The sequence below is a fragment of the Cetorhinus maximus genome, unplaced genomic scaffold (assembly GCF_964194155.1).
Source record: "Cetorhinus maximus unplaced genomic scaffold, sCetMax3.hap1.1 HAP1_SCAFFOLD_1980, whole genome shotgun sequence".
Taxonomy (NCBI): Eukaryota; Metazoa; Chordata; class Chondrichthyes; order Lamniformes; family Cetorhinidae; genus Cetorhinus; species Cetorhinus maximus.
Genome location: NW_027597920.1, coordinates 24,979 through 47,376, shown reverse-complemented (window position 1 = coordinate 47,376; position 22,398 = coordinate 24,979). Strand labels below are relative to the sequence as shown.

At 49.1% G+C, this 22,398-nt stretch overlaps 1 protein-coding gene across 3 annotated transcripts in view; it reads right to left on the bottom strand.

The window, feature by feature from the left end:
• Nucleotides 1-2,588: 2,588 nt before the first annotated feature.
• The window catches only part of pex26 (peroxisomal biogenesis factor 26), a 38,939-nt gene continuing 19,129 nt past the window's right edge, over nt 2,589-22,398 (bottom strand). Inside the window, exons 2-6 of one of the 3 annotated variants that reach the window (XM_078537151.1) lie at nt 9,879-10,104; nt 7,652-7,801; nt 6,366-6,685; nt 4,942-5,073; nt 2,589-3,431 (exon numbers count right to left, since the gene is read on the bottom strand). In XM_078537151.1, coding sequence (XP_078393277.1) covers nt 3,328-3,431; nt 4,942-5,073; nt 6,366-6,685; nt 7,652-7,801; nt 9,879-10,057 — 885 coding nt within the window. In that variant the 5' untranslated portion in view covers nt 10,058-10,104 and the 3' untranslated portion in view covers nt 2,589-3,327. Of the gene's footprint in view, nt 3,432-4,941; nt 5,074-6,365; nt 6,686-7,651; nt 7,802-9,878; nt 10,199-22,398 lie in introns of those variants that run through there. The other 2 variants (XM_078537150.1, XM_078537152.1) reach the window with 2 other exon arrangements.

Here is a 22,398-nt window from a genome sequence, read left to right as displayed (position 1 = left end):
AAGAACCAGGTGGTCCCTGTGTCCCCGAGCAGTACCATGAGCTTGCTCACATTTTTGGAAGGGTAGGGGGACGTTAGGTGAGGTGAGAGCGACTGCCCTTGACATCAAGGCCGCATTTGACCGAGTGCGACATCAAGGAGCCCTATCAAAACTGAAATCAATGGGAATCAGGGGGAAGACTCCGCTGGTTGGAGTCATACCCAGCACAAAGGAAGATGGTTGTGGTTGTTGGAGGTCAGTCATCTCAGTTCCAGGACATCACTGCAGGAGTTCCTCAGAGTAGTGTCCGAGGCCCAACCATCTTCAGCTGCTTCATCAATGACCTTCCTTCCATCATAAGGTCAGAAGTGGGGATGGTCGCTGATGATTGCACAATGTTCAGCACCATTCGCGACTCCTCAGGTACTGAAGCAGTCCATGCCCAAATGCAGCAAGACCTGGACAATATCCAGGCTTGGGTTGACAAGTGGCAAGTAACATTCACACCACACAAGTGTCAAGCAATGACCATCTCCAACAAGAGAGAATCTAACCATCGCCCCTTGATGTTCAATGGCATTACCATCACTGAATCCCCCACTATCAACATCCTGGGGGTTACCATTGACCAGAAACTGAAATGGATTAGCCACATAAATACTGTGGCTACAAGAGTAGGTCAGAGGTTCCTCCTGCAATGAGTAACTTACCTCCTGACTCCCCAAAGCCTGTCCACCATCTACAAGGCACAAGTCAGGAGTGTGATGGAATACTTCCCCTTGCCTGGATGAGTGCAGCTCCCACAACACTCAAGAAGCTTGACACCATCCAGGACAAAGCAACCTCTTGATTGGCACCACATCCACAAACATTCACTCCCTCCACCACTGACACACAGTGGCAGCAGTGTGTACCATCTACAAAAGGGGAGGTGTTGATGTAGTGGATTCGTCACTGGATTAGTATTCCAGAGACCCACTTCTCTTCATGTTACTGGGCAATTTGCTTAGCACAGTTGCTCTGTGCTAAAAGCCACTGAAATTCTACCATTCAAAATGCCTTGCTGGACAAACATCTGGGCATCGAATGTTGCCATTTTCTTAGTGTTAGGAAAAAGGAATTTGCTGTGGTGAATTACTTGTGTGTTAAAATTTGTTCCATCCACCAAGTTTTCCTCTTAGCTTCCAACAAACTCTTTTCTATCAGATTTGGTTCACCTCTTAACTTGGACTCTGGTCAAATTCAAATGGGTTATCCCAAATAAACCCCAAATTTCTGTTATGGACAGGAAGGGTTTTAATTTAAACAGTCCTGATTTCTCTTCTCACCATCCATCCATAAACAGAAAGGTTTTTTGATTTCCCCCTTTATAAGTGCTGGCATATTTCCCAACCCCTTTTGGTTGGTGTGATCCAATATTTATTTCCAACCCTACAGCAAACTCGAAATAGGATAAACTCAGAAGGTTAGTTTACTCGCACACAGTCAAAACACAGTTTGGTGAGGGGGTGGTGGTGTTGCAACGTAGCCCCCTGTGCATTCATACAATAAAAGAGGGTTAGAGAAAGAAAGATTTACAGAGCAAAGAATTATTGTTTCACATGAGTCCAGGCCCAGAATCAAAAGTGTGTTGGTGAATTCCTTCACAGAGGTCGGCAAGCTGAGCTGATGCTGGATAATCCACTTATCCAGTAGAGTTGACTTCCATAATGAGATGAATTTGTCTTGTAGGCGATGGTATAGAAGTTCTGAAGTTTCAGTAGAAACAGTGTAGGTAGGGGCCAGCCATTCAAACCTAGACCAAGACCTTGTTCTGCTAGATGGCAGATGGCAGACTGAGCTTTGCAGCTCCACAGGGCAATATTACAGGTTCCTCCAGTTAGGGGGTCATGTCATATGACTCCTACCTCTTCACTTTGGCTGTTACAAGGGGTGTATATGCCTTTGTTTGGGTTCCTGATATTGTTAATGTTCCCACCATTAATAATTACAAAGGAAGGTTGCAGAGCTCTCTGTCTTAGCAGACTAATAGACACCAGCGGGGAATGGGACTGACTGGATTGCTGTACAGAGAGTCAGCATGGACTCGATGCGAATGGCCTCATTCTTTGCCACAATGACTCCATGACCATGCTGCAGCTGTTGATCTTGCTGGCAATGTCCAGCCTCCTAGGTCTGCCTGGTTGGCCTCTTCCTGTCACTGTCTGGATATAAGACATTCCTCCTGGTTCTGACTAGCATCACCTCCAGGGAGGTGTCACTGAAATGTGGGGCCACCCTCCCACAACAGCCTGCCACATGTTGATGCACTGAAAGCCTGTTCCTGATTCTGAAATTCTGAAAACTGACGGGAACCCTTTAAATGGGGCCTGCCACTTCCAGCCCCGCCTTCTAACTGCATCCCCATTCATAATTGGACAGATACCACAGAGGCAACCCATTGGTCGGCCCCCACAAAATGCTGACGTACGTCGCCCTCTGACCTTGAGCAGGTTCAGGACTCAAGAATGGTTCCTGACTTCAGGGTGTCGACAATCTTGACAGGATCAGTCCTGATAGAGTCACAGCCCAGGAAACTGAATTCCCAAACAACAAAGTCACAACAAGTGTCAAGTTTAGGTGAAACTTTAATTGTCATTTTCCTACAGATTACAAATGAACTCACATCCAATTAGATCCCCCCTATAAGTCTGTCTGGATGTCACATCTGACTTCAAGCTGGTAAGCTCCCAGAGAATGAGTCACTTTGTGTTCTGTTTGTAAATGTCAGGTAAGTTCCATATTTTAGTCTTTATCAAGGAGCTGATTTCCATACCTTGTATTGCAGTGTTTATTCAGCCGCAATGTCAGCCTTGGCAATGGTGCCTGCGCATTTCATTGCATTGCTTGAACCAGTGCTACCTTGAGCCATGCCAGGGTCAGCTTGTCTGGAAAGCTGTGTTACACTGATTCAATGTACACCTGCTAATAGAGACACCTCCTCCACAATCCACTTACATCAACCACACGCAGGTCGACACTCCTCATCCCTCCGATAACTGATCAGCAAGATCCCACGTCCAAATTAAACTAACAGCAGCAATAGAAGGACAGACATAATCACCCCTTCACTACAGACTAGTGTGTTGCTGGGAGGAATTATTACTGGGGAAGGTTGAGCAAAACAGCAACATTTCTCTCATCTGCCCCATACTGAGGCTGTGAAACGTGGAGACTTGACAATGTACAGAATGGTCTGCCAGACTGGTCAGAATGAATTTTCTCCAGTTCCAGGACTTCATCTGTTGAATAAGATGGTTAAGAGCTTCATTGACCTGGACATAGACCTCAAACAGGACACACCAAGACTCACTTGCAAATTCTTGCCTTGTTGTAGGGGGCAAACATAGTCTTCCATATCTGCCTGATGATGTTCTGGAGGCTGGTGAGCCAAGATATGGCTGCTGGAGAGGCTTTGGGAAAAGACAACAATAGGAACAAGTAAGGCCATTGAGAAATTGATGAGCAGTCAATTGTACTGATCTGATTGGCTGTGAAATGTAAGATTGGGAGTGAAGAGACTGGCCTCCATGTGGAGGATGGGGAAAATAGACTCAACTTATTCCCAAAAGGCAACTGGATAATTACTTGAAAAGGAGAAATTTGTAGGGCTATAGGGAAAGAGCAGGGGAGTGGAATTGATTGAATAGGTCTTTCAAAGACCTGATGGGCCAAGGATCAGGGTAGATAGGGAGAAATTATTCCCATTCGGAAAAGGATTGAGAACAAGAGGGCACAGATTTCAAGTGATTTGCAAAAGAGGGAAACATGATGTGGGAAAAAGCTTCTTCACACAGCAAGTGGTTTGGGTTTGGAATACACTGCCTGGAAGTGTGGTGGAGGCAGGTTCAATCGAGGCATTCAAGAGGACATTAGATGATTTTTAAATAGAAACAATGTGCAGGGTTACGGGGAAAAGGCCGGAGAATGGTACTGAGTCATAATGCTCATTTGGAGAGTCAGTGCAGACACAATGGGCCGAATGGCCTCCTTCTGCACTGTAACAACTGTGATTCTGTGAAATGCTCACATACAAGCGTCCACCTCACTCTTTCTGAAGAACTTCCTGATATCAATCCTAGAGTCTCCTTATTCTCCTTTCATTATTAAATTTGAAATAATATTTCACTTCTCCGTGTTTCCCTCTTCACAGAGCCAGAAAGCCCAAGAGTCTCTGGCCTTTCCCCACAACCCAAACTCTTTGCACTCCTCCAACACTCGTGTCTCCGTTTCAGTGCTCAGGAAACAGCTGTAGTATTTTCACCGGGGCACCTCTTGGTCAGTCTCAACCATACATCCTACCATCCTACAATACCACCGCTTAATGGTTCATATCTTTCAAGAAATAACATCATAATTTAGGATCAGAAATTCAAAACTCAAAGTGTTCAAGTGACCAAAAGATCCAAACGATGATGCAATTACTGTTCGGCACTCTCGATTGGGCCAGCTCATCACTGATCTGCTGAGGTGATCGGATCAGCCGGTCTTGGTCAAAGCAACACTCAGTACAAAGTCCTTGGATCATCACAGCTCTGTTCGAAGCTAGCTGAACACTCAGAAAGCATCAGTTATGTGCTGAATAAGCTTTAGTGTCACTACGCTTGTGGAGTGCAGAGGGCTGTGAAAATAAGAGCTCGTTATCCAAGCCATTTAAAAAAAAAGTAAAGATCTAACTCAGCAGGAGGGTAACTGTGGTTTAGCACCAAACAGTCGGTAACAGTGGTTCTTCATATGATCAGCAACCAATCCCAGGTGTAACATTATCAGAAGGGGCAGGACACCATCGATACTGGCTATAAGAATCAGCTCCTACTGACTGTACTGAGAACAGCATTGTCAGAGCTCAGAGAAGGATGTCATCAGTCTTTGGAGGAAGAAGTTGGGAGGAGGGGAAAACATGAACTAGCGGAATACACTCACCAGGGTCCAGTCTGACAATCAGCAGGTAGGCTAAAAACACAGCCAAAAACAACTTGCGGAGAGACACCGAATGCAGGCACCTACAGGACAATGCCAGCACTTGCTGAATAACTTTGAACAGTGAGTTGTGTGCTGCAAACAGAGAGAGACAGAGAGGAAAATAAGTCAGCATAACGAGCTTTCATCATTCTCATAAAACCCAACCAGGTCAATACTGTTGGAGCAGGCGAGATGGGAGTCGGCCAGGAGCATGTTTAAATCATCGAGTCTTGAGGTAACACAGGCATGGATGAGGATTGCAGCAGCAGATAAATGAGCAGAGTCAGGCAATGTCACAGAGCTTGGTCATGGTGCAGATATGTCGGAAGCTTATCTCAGGGTCAAATATGAAATGAAGGAATGAAGGTTGTGAATGGTCTGGTTTAGCCTGAGGCAGTTGCCAGGGAGAGGAATGGAGTTGGTGACTAAGGAACAGAGTTTGTGGTGGGGACTGAGGATGAGGACTGACAATGTCTTCTCAATATTTAATTGGAGAAACTTTAAGCTCATACAGTACTGGACATCAGACAAGCAGCTTGGCAAATCAGAGGCAACAGGGGAGTATGTCATCAGTGTTCAGGAAGCAACTGACATTGTGCTTTTGGATGATGATGCCGAGTGGCAGCAAGTAGATGAGTGACAGAAAGTTGCCAAAGAAAGATTGTTAGGGAACTGCAGGAATGGAAAGAGAAGCCAGTGAAGGCAGCTCTCTGGCTATGACTGAATAGAGAAGAATAGAAGCAGGCGAGTGCAGCTGGATGACAGTGGAGAGGAAACAAAGAGATAGTTTGACAGAATCACAGACACATAAGGTATCACATGTGCCTTTGATAAGAGAAGTTCCAGTGTTACAGGATGGGCAGAAAGCTGAGGGGGAAGTGGGGGGGGCGGAGGGGTAGAGAGAGGGGGCTGGGAAGAAGCCAGAGGGAGATGGGGAAGGGTTTTTGAGGGTACAGCTGGTACTCTTCCTATTCCTAGGAATAATTACTCATTATCCTTTCCTGAAGTTGTTAACTCAAGAGCAAAGTGTGATTTCAGGAATCCATTCATTCTGTTGCTAGCAGAGTGTTAATGGATGATACTGTCTGACAAACATACTGCTGATGTGTAAAGCACCTCATTCTGTCACACACACTGGGCAGTGACAGCAGGATTGGGGTTGTATGGTTCATTACCCTGCTGACAGCTAATGATCAAGGCTAGGACAGTGTGGAGGACTGTTGGCACCCATTAACTCATTAATTAGTTGGCACCCATTAACTCCTTGGGAGTTCAGGGAAAGGGGGCAAAGAGCTTTGCAGAGGGCCAACAGGGGCAGTTCTGCTGGGCAAGGGCAGACACAGTTACACAGGGTGGGGGAGGGAAGCCGTGCTGAAGACAGTTACCTGGATGTCTATGCTGACTGGAGCCTGCTGGAACGTGGCTCCTGATGCCCACTGACACTTGCTCCTGCTGCTGGGATCTCCTATTTTCTATGACCTGTAGCACTGTTCCCCTCTGCTGGTCTGTCAGCAATGCTGTTTCCAGGATCAATTCCTCCGCTTCGGCATAAAGTCCAAGTGGTAGCAGTACGTGCAGCAGGTACAGCTCCAACACCAGCCCTGGACCACAGCCCAGGGCGCTCGGACTGGTCCAGTGCTTCAACCAACTGCCCACTATCTGCTGCATCCGGCTTGGCTCACCAACCTTGCTGTACAGAACGATGCTGTCATACACACAGACAAACACAAATTCATCAGCTTCCAACATTGCTAATTTCAGAGGCCGAGCTTACAGCATCAGTGGCTTCCTCAGGGCTTACAACATGGAACAGTTGCTGTAATATCACAAAGAGCCCACACAGATTCATCAGGTAAAGAACTTGATCATCTGATTCATTGAAAGAAGAACAGAAAATGCTGCAAAGACTCAGCAGGTTAAGCTTCACTCTTGGGAAGTAACAAAAGTCCAGGGCGGGTACAGTACAAGGTTAAATACAGACTGAAGTTCCCTCTACACTGTCCCCATCAAACACTCCCAGGACAGGTACAGCACGGGGTTAGATACAGATAAAAGCTCCCTCTACATTGTCCCCATCAAACACTCCCATGGACAGGTACAGCATAGGGTTAGATACAGAGTAAAGTTCCCTCTACATTGTCCCCATCAAACACTCCCATGGACAGGTACAGCACGGGGTTAGATACAGAGTAAAGCTCCCTCTACACTGTCCCCATCAAACACTCCCAGGACAGGTACAGCACGGGGTTAGATACAGAGTAAATCTCCCTCTACACTGCCCCCATCAAACACTCCCAGGACAGGTACAGCACGGGGTTAGATACAGAGTAAAGCTCCCTCTACACTGTCCCCATCAAACACTCCCAGGACAGGTACAGCACAGGGTTAGATACAGAGTGAAGTTCTCTCTCTCACATGGTGGGACTCCATCATTCTCTCAGCATGTGGTTTGAATGAGTGGGGGGATCCCTGACTGAACCACTGCTTTTCCTGTTTTTAGTACCAATCCACAATGACCCGAAACAATCCCCAGTTCTTTTGTAGAACCCTGAGCTTTTGGAGCTGAATGACAAACATTTCACAAAGTAAATGATCATTCAGCCCAGCATCCTGGCGATTTGTGAGATTAATGTTGATGTGTGTCCACTTTCAAGGAGATGAATAAACTCACCAGATCTGAAGGATTTTGACAGGGATTTTCTCTGGGATCTCATAGATTTCCAGGACCCAGCCCAACACTTGGTCCCAGTGGTTCAGTTCAGCCAGGGCCTGAATTCCAATGATGCACAAGGAGAATTTCACATCCCCACTTCGGACAGTGCTGAATGAAGATTAGGAGACACAATCCAATCATTTAATGAGTGATCCACATGCAGCACATACTCAACATCATACAAACTAGGGACAACAGCAGTTCCCCATGTGGCTGGGAGCAGTGTGGGTGCACAGTGACACACTGCCCACCCAGTGAACACCACACATACCCAATGACACCTTCTCCCCCATCCCACCCCAGTGATGCCCCCTCCCCTCCCCTCCCCCACCCCAGTGACACCCCCTCGGCCACCCCAGTGACGCCCCCTCCCCTCTCCTCCCCCACCCCATTGACGCCCCCTCCCCTCTCCTCCCCCACCCCATTGACACCCCCTCCCCTCTCCTCCCCCACCCCATTGACGCCCCCTCCCCTCTCCTCCCCTCCCCTCCCCCACCCCATTGACACCCCCTCCCCTCTCCTCCCCCACCCCATTGACACCCCCTCCCCCCTCCTCCCCCACCCCATTGACACCCCCTCCCCTCTCCTCCCCCACCCCATTGATGCCCCCTCCCCTCTCCTCCCCTCCCCCACCCCAGTGACACCCCCTCCCCCCTCCTCCCCCACCCCAGTGACGCCCCCTCCCCTCTCCTCCCCCACCCCATTGACGCCCCCTCCCCTCTCCTCCCCCACCCCATTGACGCCCCCTCCCCTCTCTTCCCCCACCCCATTGACACCCCCTCCCCTCTCCTCCCCTTCCCCACCCCATTGACGCCCCCTCCCCTCTCCTCCCCTCCCCTCCCCCACCCCATTGACGCCCCCTCCCCTCTCCTCCCCTCCCCCACCCCACTGACACCCCCTCCCCTCTCCTCCCCTATCCCATTGACACCCCCTCCCCTCTCCTCCCCTCTCCTCCCCCACCCCATTGATGCCCCCTCCCCTCTCCTCCCCCACCCCATTGACGCCCCCTCTCCTCCCCTCCCCTCCCCCACCCCAGTGACACCCCCTCCCCTCTCCTCCCCCACCCCATTGACACCCCCTCCCCTCTCCTCCCCCACCCCATTGACGCCCCCTCTCCTCCCCTCCCCTCCCCCACCCCAGTGACACCCCCTCCCCTCTCCTCCCCCACCCCATTGACGCCCCCTCCCCTCTCCTCCCCCACCCCATTGACGCCCCCTCCCCTCTCCTCCCCCTCCCCATTGACACCCCCTCCCCTCTCCTCCCCTCTCTTCCCCCACCCCATTGACGCCCCCTCTCCTCCCCTCTCCTCCCCCACCCCATTGACGCCCCCTCCCTTCTCCTCCCCCTCCCCATTGACACCCCCTCCCCTCTCCTCCCCTCTCTTCCCCCACCCCATTGACGCCCCCTCTCCTCCCCTCTCCTCCCCCACCCCATTGACGCCCCCTCCCCTCTCCTCCCCCACCCCATTGACGCCCCCTCCCCTCTCCTCCCCTCTCCTCCCCCACCCCATTGACACCCCCTCCCCTCTCCTCCCCCACCCCATTGACGCCCCCTCCCCTCTCCTCCCCTCTCCTCCCCCACCCCATTGACGCCCCCTCCCCTCTCCTCCCCCTCCCCATTGACACCCCCTCCCCTCTCCTCCCCTCTCTTCCCCCACCCCATTGACGCCCCCTCTCCTCCCCTCTCCTCCCCCACCCCATTGACGCCCCCTCCCCTCTCCTCCCCCACCCCATTGACGCCCCCTCCCCTCTCCTCCCCTCTCCTCCCCCACCCCATTGACACCCCCTCCCCTCTCCTCCCCCACCCCATTGACGCCCCCTCCCCTCTCCTCCCCTCTCCTCCCCCACCCCATTGACGCCCCCTCCCCTCTCCTCCCCCTCCCCATTGACACCCCCTCCCCTCTCCTCCCCCACCCCATTGACGCCCCCTCCCCTCTCCTCCCCTCTCCTCCCCCACCCCATTGACGCCCCCTCCCCTCTCCTCCCCCTCCCCATTGACACCCCCTCCCCTCTCCTCCCCCTCCCCATTGACACCCCCTCCCCTCTCCTCCCCCACCCCATTGACGCCCCCTCCCCTCTCCTCCCCTCTCCTCCCCCACCCCATTGACGCCCCCTCCCCTCTCCTCCCCCACCCCATTGACACCCCCTCCCCTCTCCTCCCCCCCCCCCCGGTCTCATTTCCCTACCTGCTGCCGCTCTCCTCCAGCTCTAGGCCCCGCTGAGAGGCCGCCAGAGCCCCCGGGAAATCCCTCCGCAGCTGCAGCATCTCTGCGGCCCGGTGCAGAGCGGCGACGCCGGGGCCGGGGCCGGGGCCTGGGCGGCCCTCACTCCATCGCCGCAGCTCCAGCGGTCCCGACCTCCTCATGTCGCCGGAGCGGCGCCGCTCCCGCTTCGGCCCGGGGCCCGGGGCCTCTCCCTCTCCCCGGGCTCCGCTGCTCCTTCAGGCCGAGGGTGTGATCGCTCGGGTCCGGGAGGCGGCCGCAGCTCCTCCCCTGAGAGACTGAGAATCAGGAAGAGGCCATTCAGCCCAGCCTGCGTGTGCTAGCCCTGAGATGGAGCAATTCCCTCACTGCCGCCCCCTGGCGGAGGAAGCCGGCCCCTTCTCCCTCCCCAGTGCCTGGATTGAACCTCCCTGAGTACCGGTGAAACTCCTTACAACCCGTACCCGACAGGCCCCTAGTCTGTTAACTTCCCGAACCGGACCCCCATTCTGTTCTGTTCCTGGGCGGGGAGGAATGAGCCGGCCCCACTTCATCATTCAAACCCCCCGGGCTGCTCACAGTAAGGCTAATTTCAAAGGGATCCTTCCTGTGGATGCCTGTTCCTGGTCCAAATGTATTTATGTTTTAAAAGGAACCAACTTAACCAGTCTTTCTTGACTCAAAGAAAGAGTAAGTTTATTAGTTACTAAACACCCAAGAAAAACATAAAACATATACACACGGATCAGAAATGAGAAGTTGAGCCCAATAAAAGTTAAAAAAGGATACACGAATCAGTCTTTGGCTTGTCCATGAGGGGTAGATAACGACACGTTGCGGCCGTTAAGTTGGGTGATTCCAGGAGAGCTGACTTGCAGTTTAGCAGTTGGTTTGGAGACACTTGATTCTGCAGGTTGGCTGAAGAAGCTGTCCTGTTTCCTTTTTGATTGTGGTTTTGCTCAATCGCCTCCAACGAGAGAGAGAGAGATAACTTTGCTAACAAGTTGATCATCTTCTGCTGTCGCAGCACACAAGCACCCCCAGACCAGGTTTGCAGCTAGCTTTTAACCCATTTCCTTGTGTATTCCAGGAAAGGGGAAAAAAAAACATCTTTTGCCCAGAGTCCGTTTTCTTTCAACTCAGATATAACTGAGACACAACTCAACAGGAGATGGTTTTGAATCAAAAACAGAATTACCTGGAAAAACTCAGCAGGTCTGGCAGCATCGGTGGAGAAGAAAAGAGTCGACGTTTCGAGTCCTCACGACCCTTCAACAGAACTGAGTATGGTTTTGAATGACTACTGAGATGTGGTAATCAGTCTCCATTGTCTCTGCAACCACAGGAGATTAAAGTTCAGTCTTTTGCATTTTATTCCTTCCTTTCAAGTGTGTCTGAAGTAGGCCTTGACACTCTTTTAGGGGAACATTCCATGTTCTCTTGGGACTAGTCAGTCAAGTATAATCCACATAGGAATTTTCCAGAATTGGTTACTTTACATTCTTAGCCACCTTTTGCTCAGTATCTTTGCTTGTATGTCTTTTTTAAAAACACGCCTTCCTTAAAAAGTTCAATCTGCCCATAAGTAATTTGGGGCTGTAATCTGTTGTCATGACACTTCCACATTCATTTTCATTTCATTACAAAGGGAAAGAAATATGTAAAACAACAAACACACTCACACACACACATTCATTCTTCTAGCCTTGGACAATATTATATTTTCAGTTCTAACCGGGTCTCTTTAAGTTCTGGACAGGGCGTCTGCAATCACATCTGATTTCCCAGCAATGTGGGTGATTTTTAGGTGGTACAGTTGGAGAAACAAACTCCAATAGAATAACCTGACATCATGTTTCTTAAACTTTTCCACAAAGGTTAAGTGGTTGTGGACAGTTTTAGACTGTGGTCTCCCTGTATCCATTTCAGCCCATAGACCTCAAAGTGTATGAGAGCCAGTGATAAACCAAGGGTTTCCTTCTCCACTGGAGTACCGTTTCTGATGGGTTTTTTAGTTTTTTGGGTAAGTAGCTGATTGGTCACTCTATCTCTGATTCATGTTCCTAGAGGAGGACAGCCACTACCCCGATGTCACTTGCATCGATGGCTACTTTAAATGCTTGGTTAAAGTCCAGAGCTGCAAGCACAGGCTCTCCTATTAAAAAGGTTTCAGCCTTTCAAAAGCTGTCTGGCGTTTCTCAGTCCAGACTACCTTTGCTTTTTTCTGTAGTTGGACTGTCAGCAGAGTGGCATCTGCGCTGAAGTTTGGGACAAACTTTCGATAGGACCCACACATCCTCAAGAACCTCATGATTTTCCATTTTGTTGTGGGAATGGGGAATTGTGCTACTGCTTGTACCTTTGCAGCCCTGAGCAGTACTTGTCCTTGACCCACTACGTGTCCTAGATAGGTCACCTGAGCCTTAGCGAACTCGCTTTTTGCGAGATTGACCACTAGGTCAGCTGACTGTACTTTCTGGAAGAGAGCTTCCAGTTGCTCTAAATGAGTTTCCCAGGTGTTCCTGGACACAAGGAGGTTGTCTAGGTACATGATGCAATTGGATAAGCCCGCCACTAACTACCAGGTTCATCAGCCTTTGAGAGGTGGCTGGGGCATTTCGGAGTCCAAATGGCAAGGCTTGACACTGGTATGACCCATCTGGAGTTACGAAGGCGGAGATTTCCTTCACGCGGGCAGTCAAGGGAACCTGCCAGTATCCCTTGAATAAATCTACCTTTGTAATGTAGGCTGCTTTACCGACCCTATCTATGCAGTCTTCCAGCTGTGGTATCTGGTCACTGCATTAACCTTTCGGTAGTCAATGCCAAACCTTGTGGAGCCATCCAGCTTGGGCACGAGCACAACTGGGGAGCTCCAGCTACTGCTGCTGGGCCCTATTAGTTGGTGCTCCAGCACGTAGTTAATCACCTCCCGAACCTGGGCCACCTTTTCAGAGCCTAGATGATAGGGATGTTACCTGATGGCAACATCCACATCACGTAGAGCTAAGTGTGGCTTGTCTCTGCATAAACCTTTAAATACAGGGAGCAGCCTCGACAAGTCTGCTCACTGCTCTGCACAGGAGGATTTAGGTGGGTGAATAAGCAGTATAAGTTCATTAGTATCTCTGTGTTTGTTAGCCGAGTAATAGGGGGTTCAATGTGGGCCTCACCCACACCTCAGTCCAATTTATCCCCACTGCTACCCTCATCCTCTGGGTCGGTGGCAATGGGACAGACCATTACCTGCTTGACCCCCCCTCTCGGCTGTGATATTACTTTATAATGTTGACATGGCACAACCTTTGCTTTTTCCACCGATCTGGGGTCTCAATTAGATATTTCACTTCCCCGAGCTTCTTTGCTGCTCTGTACAGGCCACTGAACCGGGCTTTTAGGGGTTCACCTGGTATTGGACTAACACAGAGTCTCCTGGCTGAAAGGTTCGGGCCCTAGCATGTTAGTCTGCCTGTCTCTTCATAGCTGCCTGGGAGATTTTTAAGTGCTCTGGGGCCACATCACAGGCTCACATGAGTCTCTCCCGGAACACTGTTATGTAGTCTAACATGGGGACTTCCTCCTTCTGTTCTTTAAAACCTCTCCTTAATTAGTTTCTGAGGCTCTCACTGATGGTATCTTTGATGAACGGACCACAGGAGACACAGGTACAGGTTACGATCGTTTATTCGAGCAATTGCAAGGAGGGCACTATCTCAATACAGCTTGAGACAGTACTCTGCTAAACTACAAGTCTTCACCATATTTATACATTATTGGTCACGTACAAGAACATCCTCCAGATTCCGATCTTGTCAACATATAGGTTTACGTTAAACAGACATGTCTCTGGTAAAAGGTACATGCATCATCTGACCCCACCTTCACCCAGGCAGAGACCTTCCCTCCTATCTAAGCTGGGACCATCTGTCCTTCCCCTATCTGTTGAAGAGCACACTTCCTCTGACTCCAGTCTGACTCCCAGGACCTTGCTGGTGATTGCAAACCCTGAAGGTGTACAAAGTTTGAGAGTGTATAAGGTTCATCTGGTTTAACTGTTTAATTGTTGATTTACTGGTTTGCGCTGGCCTGCCTATAGATTCTAATTTAAGTAATTCATTCCCTTATAATGAATTCTCCCTTACCATAAATTCTCATTTACTTTCTTCCCCCTAACACTCACACTTGGTGTCCATAAACTAATTCAAAGGAGTTAAACCCGGTGGTCTCATTGGCTGCATCACCGGTGGTGAACAGAAGAAAACCCAGTCCTTTATCCCAGTCATGGGGGTACTGGTGACAGCATGCCCTGGACATTGTCTTTAGGGTCTAGTGGTACGTTCTAGTGCCCCCTGCGACTGTGGTTGATACACTGAAGTCTTCAGCCCAGGTTACCCATGACTTCCTGGAATATTTTGGACATGAAATTTGAGCCCTGATCTGACTGGACCTCGGTGGGTAGACCATACCTGGTAAAGAATTGGGTCAATTCCCTCACTGTTTCAGTAGATGTGATTCTCAGGGGAACAGCCTATCCATGATGGTAAGGATACACTGATAGCCCCCTTTTGTTTTGGGTAGGGGCCCCACACAGTCCTCTAACACCTTGCTAAATGGTTCCGCAAAAGCCGGCACGGGAATCCTAGGTGCAGGTTTTATTGCGGACTGGGGTTTCCCACAACCTGGCAGGTGTGACAGGTTCTACAAAACCTTACTGCATCCCTGTGGAGGTGTGGCCAGTAAAAATGCTGGCTGATGCAGGCTTGGGTTTCGCATATACCGACATGACCAGCCATTGGAATTTTGTGAGCTAGCCGCAACAGTACCCTAGCGGCACCAGTACCCTAGCCGCAACAGTACCCTAGCTGCACCAGTACCCTAGCGGCACCAGTACCCCCCTAGCGGCACCAGTACCCCCCTAGTGGCACCAGTACCCTAGCGGCAACAGTACCCCCCTAGCGGCACCAGTACCCCCCTAGTGGCACCAGTACCCTAGCGGCACCAGTACCCCCCTAGCGGCACCAGTAACCCCCTAGTGGCACCAGTACCCTAGCGGCACCAGTACCCCCCTAGCGACACCAGTACCCCCCTAGTGGCACCAGTACCCTAGCGGCACCAGTACCCCCCTAGCGGCACCAGTACCCCCCTAGTGGCACCAGAACCCTAGCGGCACCAGTACCCCCCTAGCGGCACCAGTACCCTAGCGGCACCAGTACCCTAGCGGCACCAGTACCCCCCTAGCGGCACCAGTACCCTAGCGGCACCAGTACCCTAGTGGCACCAGTACCCCCCTAGCGGCACCAGTAGCCCCCTAGTGGCACCAGTACCCTAGCGGCACCACCACCTGGTGGATCACTGTCCACTCCTCATTTGCAGGTCGGTGAAGGAGTCTCCATTTCTTCATCAGCACCTCATTTTCAATGTAGTAGCATTCAGGGACTGCTTCTGCCTCAGCTTCAGTGTGTGCAGTCTGAGCTAATGTTTTTAACAATAGGTCACCCAAGGAAGATCAATTTATTACTTCCTTGAGGTCTTCTAGACTTCCGATAAATGTTTCAGATAACCAGACTGTAGGGTCTTCTGTCTGCAGTGCCACTTCAGCCTCCGCTGATGAAGCTTGCCTGGCCATAGCCCAGGTTACCACACAGTCAGGGAAAATGCCAGGCACTTTCTCCTGCAGCTTTTCTGTCTCCCTGACCTCAGTTGGCTTCTCTGAGACCACTGGGGATGCTATTACCTTTGATTCTGCCAGGTCATTGCCAAGGTCAACCCTGTCCACAGGCAAACTGGGGATGACTCCCACAGTCACTGTTCCTGACACAAGGTCGCACTCCAGACGTGCCTGGTATAAGGAGATGGGCAGATATCTTCCTTCAATCCCCTTTACCAGCACCTTGACACTTACTGCACTCTCTGGTGGGAAGGTCATGCCTTTTCCCAGCGGTAGAGTCTGGCTGGCCGCTTTATCCCTCAGTATCATGTCAGGCTTACTCTCCTTACGCTGGGGAAATGTGACAAAATCCTTGTAATTCTCAGGAGTTTGTTTAACCTCACCTGCACTCTCAGAAATGCCTCTACAGGGATTCACAGCCGCAGTCAGAGCCATAGCCTGGTCTGCTATGCTCCCTGACTGACTCCCATTCTCTGCACAGGGTGTATGTGCCCCAATAAATCCCACTTGTTTTTTCCTGTAACCTCCAGCAGTTGACCCGGAGGTGCCCACCCCTCCACCCTCCTTTCAGCTTCTTGGCCTCACTTTTCATCTCAGCACCATCCTTTCTGTGCTGAGGAGGGTCCCAACATTTCCTTCTCTCCCATGGGGGTTCAGTTTCCTATCACTCTCTCCACCTCTATCCTTTCCAGTTAGCTGGGGGTTACTAGGGGAGGGTCTCTTTTGCGGAGAAGAGTTTGTGATCAGCTCATAATCATCAGGCTGCCTGCCTGGTCCGACACCCTCTGTTCCTCTAGGTGTGTTCTTATTGGGAAGGGTAGGGAGTTTTTAAACTCCTCGAGGAGAGTTATTTCATGGAGGTTTTCGTAAGTGGTTCCTGTTTTAAGTGTTCTCACCCAGTGTTCAAAAGCAAGTTGCAGGTATGTCTGGTCAGGCTGTTTCCTGAGATTGTGGTATTACTGACTGTATGCCTCTGGAACTAACTGGTACCCACTTAAAATGACCCTTTTTGCTGCTTCATAGTCAACAGCACTTTCCTCAGACAAGAGGGAGTAAACCTCGTGAGCTTTTCCTGAAAGTTTACTCTGCAGTAATAGGGGTCACTGTTGGACTGGCCACTTTAACTGCTGTGCTAACCACTCGGAAGAGATAAAGAAGTTTCCATCTCTGCTTCATCAAATTTAGGGATTAAATGAGCAAACTGGATTGCCTCAGCCTTTAAGTCTGAGTTTGTGATTTCTTCAAGGGACACAGTAGGATCCCTGCCCCTCAGCTCGAGCTGCTTTAGTTTAAACTCCCTTTCCCCCTCTCTGCCCTGAAATTCTGTCTGTTCTCTCTGTTCCCTTTCCTGTCTTTTCCCTTTCTCTCTTTCTCTTTCCCTTCCTCATTCCTTTTCTCTTTCCTGAAATTCTTATTTCCGCTGCTTCAATTTTAATCTCTTGACCGCTGCTCTATCCATTTCATCATCCTCAATTTCCACCTGTAGACCGTTGGTCACCCCTTTTAAAATTTCTGGCTTTTGGAGGAAATTCTAATCCTAAACGCCTCGCTAGTTGTTTTAGCTGTTTGAGGGGCAAAGTGATTACAGAGGAACAGGAGAAGGCCATTCAGCCCATCGAGCCTGCTCTGCCATTCAATACAATCATGGCTGATCAAACACGTTTGCCTTTTACCCACACTATCCCCTAACCCTTTATGTTATTATTAATCAGAAATCTGTCAATCTCTACCTTAAACATACTCAATGACTGAGCTTCCACGGCCCTCTGGGGTGGAGAATTCCAAAGATTCACAAACCTCTGAGTAAAGAAATTTCTCCTAATCTCAGTCGGAAGTGGCTTCCCCCTTATTTTGAAATTGTGTCCCCTGGTTCCCCCAGGGGAAACATCTTACCTGCATCTACCCTGTCTCTTCCTTTAAGTATTTTGTAGGTTTCAATGCGATCACCTCTCATTCTTCGAAACTCTAGAGAATACAGGCCCAGTTTCCCCAATCTCTCTTCATAAAACAGTCCTACCATCCCTGGAACAAGTCTGGTGAACCTTCACTGCACTCCCTCCATGGCAATAATATCCTTCCTAAGGTAAGGGGATCAAAACTGCACACAGTACTCCCGGTGCGGTCTAACCAAGCTTCTATATAATTGAAGCAAGACTTCACGAGGGGACACAAGTTCAAGGTGAGGGGCAGGAGGTTTAGGGGAGATGTGAGGAAAAACTTTTTTACCCAGAGGGTGGTGACGGTCTGGAATGCGCTGCCTGGGAGGGTGGTGGAGGTAGGTTGCCTCACATCCTTTAAAAAGTACCTGAATGAGCACTTGGCACATCATAACGTTCAAGGTTATGGGCCAAGTGCTGGCAAATGGGATTAGGAAGGTAGGACAGGTGTTTCTCATGTGTCGGTGCAGACTCGATGGGCCGAAGGGCCTCTTCTGCACTGTGTGCTTTGTGATTCTGATTCTGTGATTCACGACCCCTGTACTCAAATCCTCTTGTGATAAAGGCTAACATTCCATTAGCCTCCCTAGTTGCCTGCTGCACCTGCATGTTAGCTTTCAGTGACTCATGGATAAGGACACCCAGGTCCCTTTGTACATCTACACTTTCTAATCTCTTACCATTTAGGAAATACTCTGCACATCCGTTCCTTCTGCCAAAGTGGATAAGCTCACATTTTTCCACATTATATTCCATCTGCCATGTTCTTGCCCACTCATTAAGTCTGTCCAAATCCTCCTGTAGCCACTTTACATCTTCCCCACAACACACATTCCCACCTAGCTTTGCATCATCCACGAACTTTGAAATACTACATTTTGTCCCCACATACAAATCATTGATATATATTGTGAACGACTGGGGCCCAAGCACTGATTCTTGTGGTACCCCACTAGTCACAGCCTGCCAAAGCGAGAATGACCCATTTATTCTTACATTTTCATAACTAACATCCCTTCCACCTGTATAAACACTGGCATCAAATGTAGATGTTTTTACACTTCAGTAGGGCAGGCTCAAGAAAACCTTTTTCTGTCTTTTTAAAAATTTGGTTTCAGACAAACAATTTACTTTCCCCACTTTAATTCTTTCATTTTGTCTGTGGGAATTATTCTGGCACTGAACCCCCAGTTTGTTACAACCAGTCCCTGGGCGAGGTCCCCCAATTTGTTAACCTACTGAACGGGACCCCAATTTTGTTATGCTCCCGGGTGAGGAGGAATGAACTGGCTTCCCCTTCTTTATTCAACCCCCTTGGTTGGTCACAACAAGGTTCATTTAAAAGGGATCCCTTCCCCTGTGAATACCTTTTCCCTGTCCAAATGTATATATGTTTTAAAAGGAGCCAATTTAATCAGGCTTTCTGGAGTCAAAGAAAGAGTAAGTTTATTAGTTACTAAAAACCCGAGAAAAAATAATAAAAACACAACATACATATACACAGCTCAGAAATAAGAAGTTGAGTCCAAATAAAAGTGAAAAAAAATATGAAGCAGCCTTTGGTTTGTCCGTGAGGAGTAGATGGCGAAACATTGTGGACATTAAGTTGGGTGATTCCAGTACAGCTGACTTTAGCAGTTGGTTTGGAGACACTTGTTTCTGCGGGTTAGCTGAAGTAGCTGTCCTGTTTCCTTTTTGACTGTGACTTTGGTGACTTGCCTCCAGTAACAGAGAGAGAGAGAGAGGGCCTACAGATTGATCTTCTTCTGCAGTCACAGCAGTCTAGCACCCCCAGATCAGGTCTGCAGCTAGCTTTTTAACCCATTTCCTTGTCTATTCCTGGATGGGAAAAAACAAACAAATCTTTCACTCGGAGTCCGTTTTCTTTCAACTCAGACTATTTCCACATTCTGAGATATAACTCAACAGGAGATGGTTTCTGCTGAGATGTGGTAAACAGTCTCCATTGTCTCTGCAACCACAGGAGATTAAAGTTCAGTCTTTTGTATTTAATTTCTTCCTTTCAAGCGTCTGAAGTAGGCCTTGACATCATTTTACATGTGACATTCCATGTTCTCTCGAGATTAGTCAGTCAACTATAATGCACGTAGGAATTTCCCAGAAGTAGTTACTTTACATTCTCAGCCATCTTTTACTCAAGTGTCTTTGCTTTTCAAAAAACACGTCATCCTTAAAAAGTTCAATATGCCCATAAGTAATTTGGGCTGTGGTCCACTGTTGTGAAAATTCCCCGTTAAAACTTCTCATTTGAAAGATCACCATTGAAGTTTCCGGGCTGAAACTTCCCGGCTGAACTTCCCCGAGCAAAGTTCCCTATTGAAGCTTCCCCACTTAAACTTCCATTGAAATTGCCCCATTGAAATTAACCCTTGGAAGCTTCCGGCTGAAACTTCCCCGTAGAAAGTTCCCCGTTTAATCATCCCCGCTGAGGCTTCCCCACTGGAACTTCTTCTTTGAAGCTTCCTTGTTGAAACTTCCATGGTGAAACATCCCTGCTAAAACTTCCTTCTTGAATCTTCCACATTGAAACTTCCCCATTGAAAATTCCCAGCTGAAACTTCCTCGTTGAGATAGAGCGTCAGCTATGATCATATTGAATGGTGGAACAGGCTCGAGGGCCGAATGACCTACTCCTGCTCCCATTTTTCTAGGTTTCCCCACTGAAGCTTCTGGGCTGAAACTACCAAGCTGAAAGTTCCTGGTGAAACTTCCCTGTTGAAACTTCCCTGGTGAAACTTCCCCGGTGAAACTTCCCCGTTGAAAGTTCCAAGCTCAAATTTCCCCATTGAAACTTCCTTGAAATTTCCCTGTTGAAGCTTCTTGGCAGAAATGTCCCAGCTGAACCTTCCCCATTGAAACTTCCCAGATATAAGTTCCCTGTTGAAACATCCCGGAAGAAGCTACCCGACTATACTTCCCATGAAGCTTCCGAGCTCAAACTTCCCAGCTGTAACTGCCCTGTTGAAATCTCCCCGGTGAAATTTCCCGGCTGTGTACAGTATTGGTCACCTTATTTAAGGAAGGATGTAAATGCGTTAGAAGCAGTTCGGAGAAGGTTTACTCAACTAATACCTGGAATGGCTGGGTTGTCTTATGAGGAAAGGTTGGACAGACTAGACTGGAGTATCCACTGGAGTATAGAAAAGTAAGAGGTGACTTGAATGAAACATATAAGATCCTGAGGGGTTATGGTAGGGTGGATGTGGAGAGGGTTTTCATCTTGTTGGAGAATCTCGAACTAGGGGTCACTGTTTAAAAATAAGGGGTCACCCATTTAAAACAGAGATGAGGAGAAATTTTTTTACTCAGTGGGTCATGAGTCTTTGAATAATTTTAAGGCAGAGTTGCATAGATTCTTGGTAAGCAAGGGGGTGATAGGTTATCAGGGGTAGGTGGGCTGCAGATTTCAGGTTTCCTCACAGATCAGCCATGATCTTATTCAATGCCAGAGGAGGCTCCAGGGGCTAAATGGCCTACTCCTGCTCTTTGTTCCCATGTTCGTATGTTTGAAACTTTCCTATTGAAACGTCCCGGCAGAACATAGCCCAGCATGGGAACCCCCGCATGGGAACCCCTGCATGGGAACCCCCGCATGGGAACCCCTGCATGGGAACCCCCCCATGCGAACCCCCCATGCGAACGGCCACCATTCAAACCCCCCCATTCAAACCCCCCCATTCAAACCCCCCCATTCAAACCCCCCCCATTCAAACCTCCCCATTCAAACCTCCCCATTCAAGCCTCCCCATTAAAATTTTCCTTTTGAAAATTCCCCATTGAAACTCCCCCATTGATACCTCCCCATTGAAATTTCCCCATTGTAACTTCCCCATTGAATCCACCCCATTGAATCCACCCCATTGAATCCACCACATTGAATCCACCCCGTTGAATCCATCCCATTGAATCCATCCCATTGAATCCATCCCATTGAATCCACCCCATTGAATCCACCCAATTGAATCCACCCCATTGAATCTACCCCATTATAGCTTCCCCATTGAAACTGCTCCATTATACCCTCCCCATTGAAACTTCCCCATTGAGTCCACCCCATCGAAACCTCCCCATTCATTCCTCCCCATTGAAACCTCCCCAATAAAATTTCCCTTTTGAATATCCCCAATTGAAACCTACCCATTGTTGCTTCCCCATTAAAACTACCCCATTAAAACCTCCCCGTTGTACCCACCCCATTGAAACCTCCCCATTAAAACCTCCCCATTGAAACCTCCCCATTAAAATCCACCATATTGTAACCTCGCCGTTGAAACCTCACCGTTGAAACCTCGCCATTGAAACCTCCCCATTGAAACCTCCCCATTGAAACCTCCCCATTGAAACCTCCCCATTGAAACCTCTCCATTGAAACCTCCCCTTTGAAACCTCCCCATTGATACCTCCCCATTGAAACCTCCCCATTGAAACCTCCCCATTGATACCTCCCCATTGAAACCTCCCCATTGAAACCTCCCCATTGAAACCTCCCGATTAAAATTTCCCTTTTGAAAATTCCGCATTGAAACTCCCTCATTGACACCTCCCCATTAAAATTTCCCCATTGAATCCTCCCCATTCAAACCTCCCTGTTAAAATATCCCTTTTGAAAATTCCCCATTGAAACTCCCCCGTTGAAACCTCCCCGTTAAATTTTCCCTTTTGAAAATTCCCCACTGAAACATCCCCATTAAAGCCTCCCCATTGTAGCTTCCCCATTGAAACTTCCCCATTGAAACTTCCCCAATGAAACCTCCACATTGAAATTTACCTTTGGAAAGTTCCTCATTGAAACTGCCCCATTAAAACCTCCCCTTTGAAACTTGCCCTTTGAAACCTCCCCTTTGAAACCTCCCCCATTGAAACCTCCCCCATTGAAACC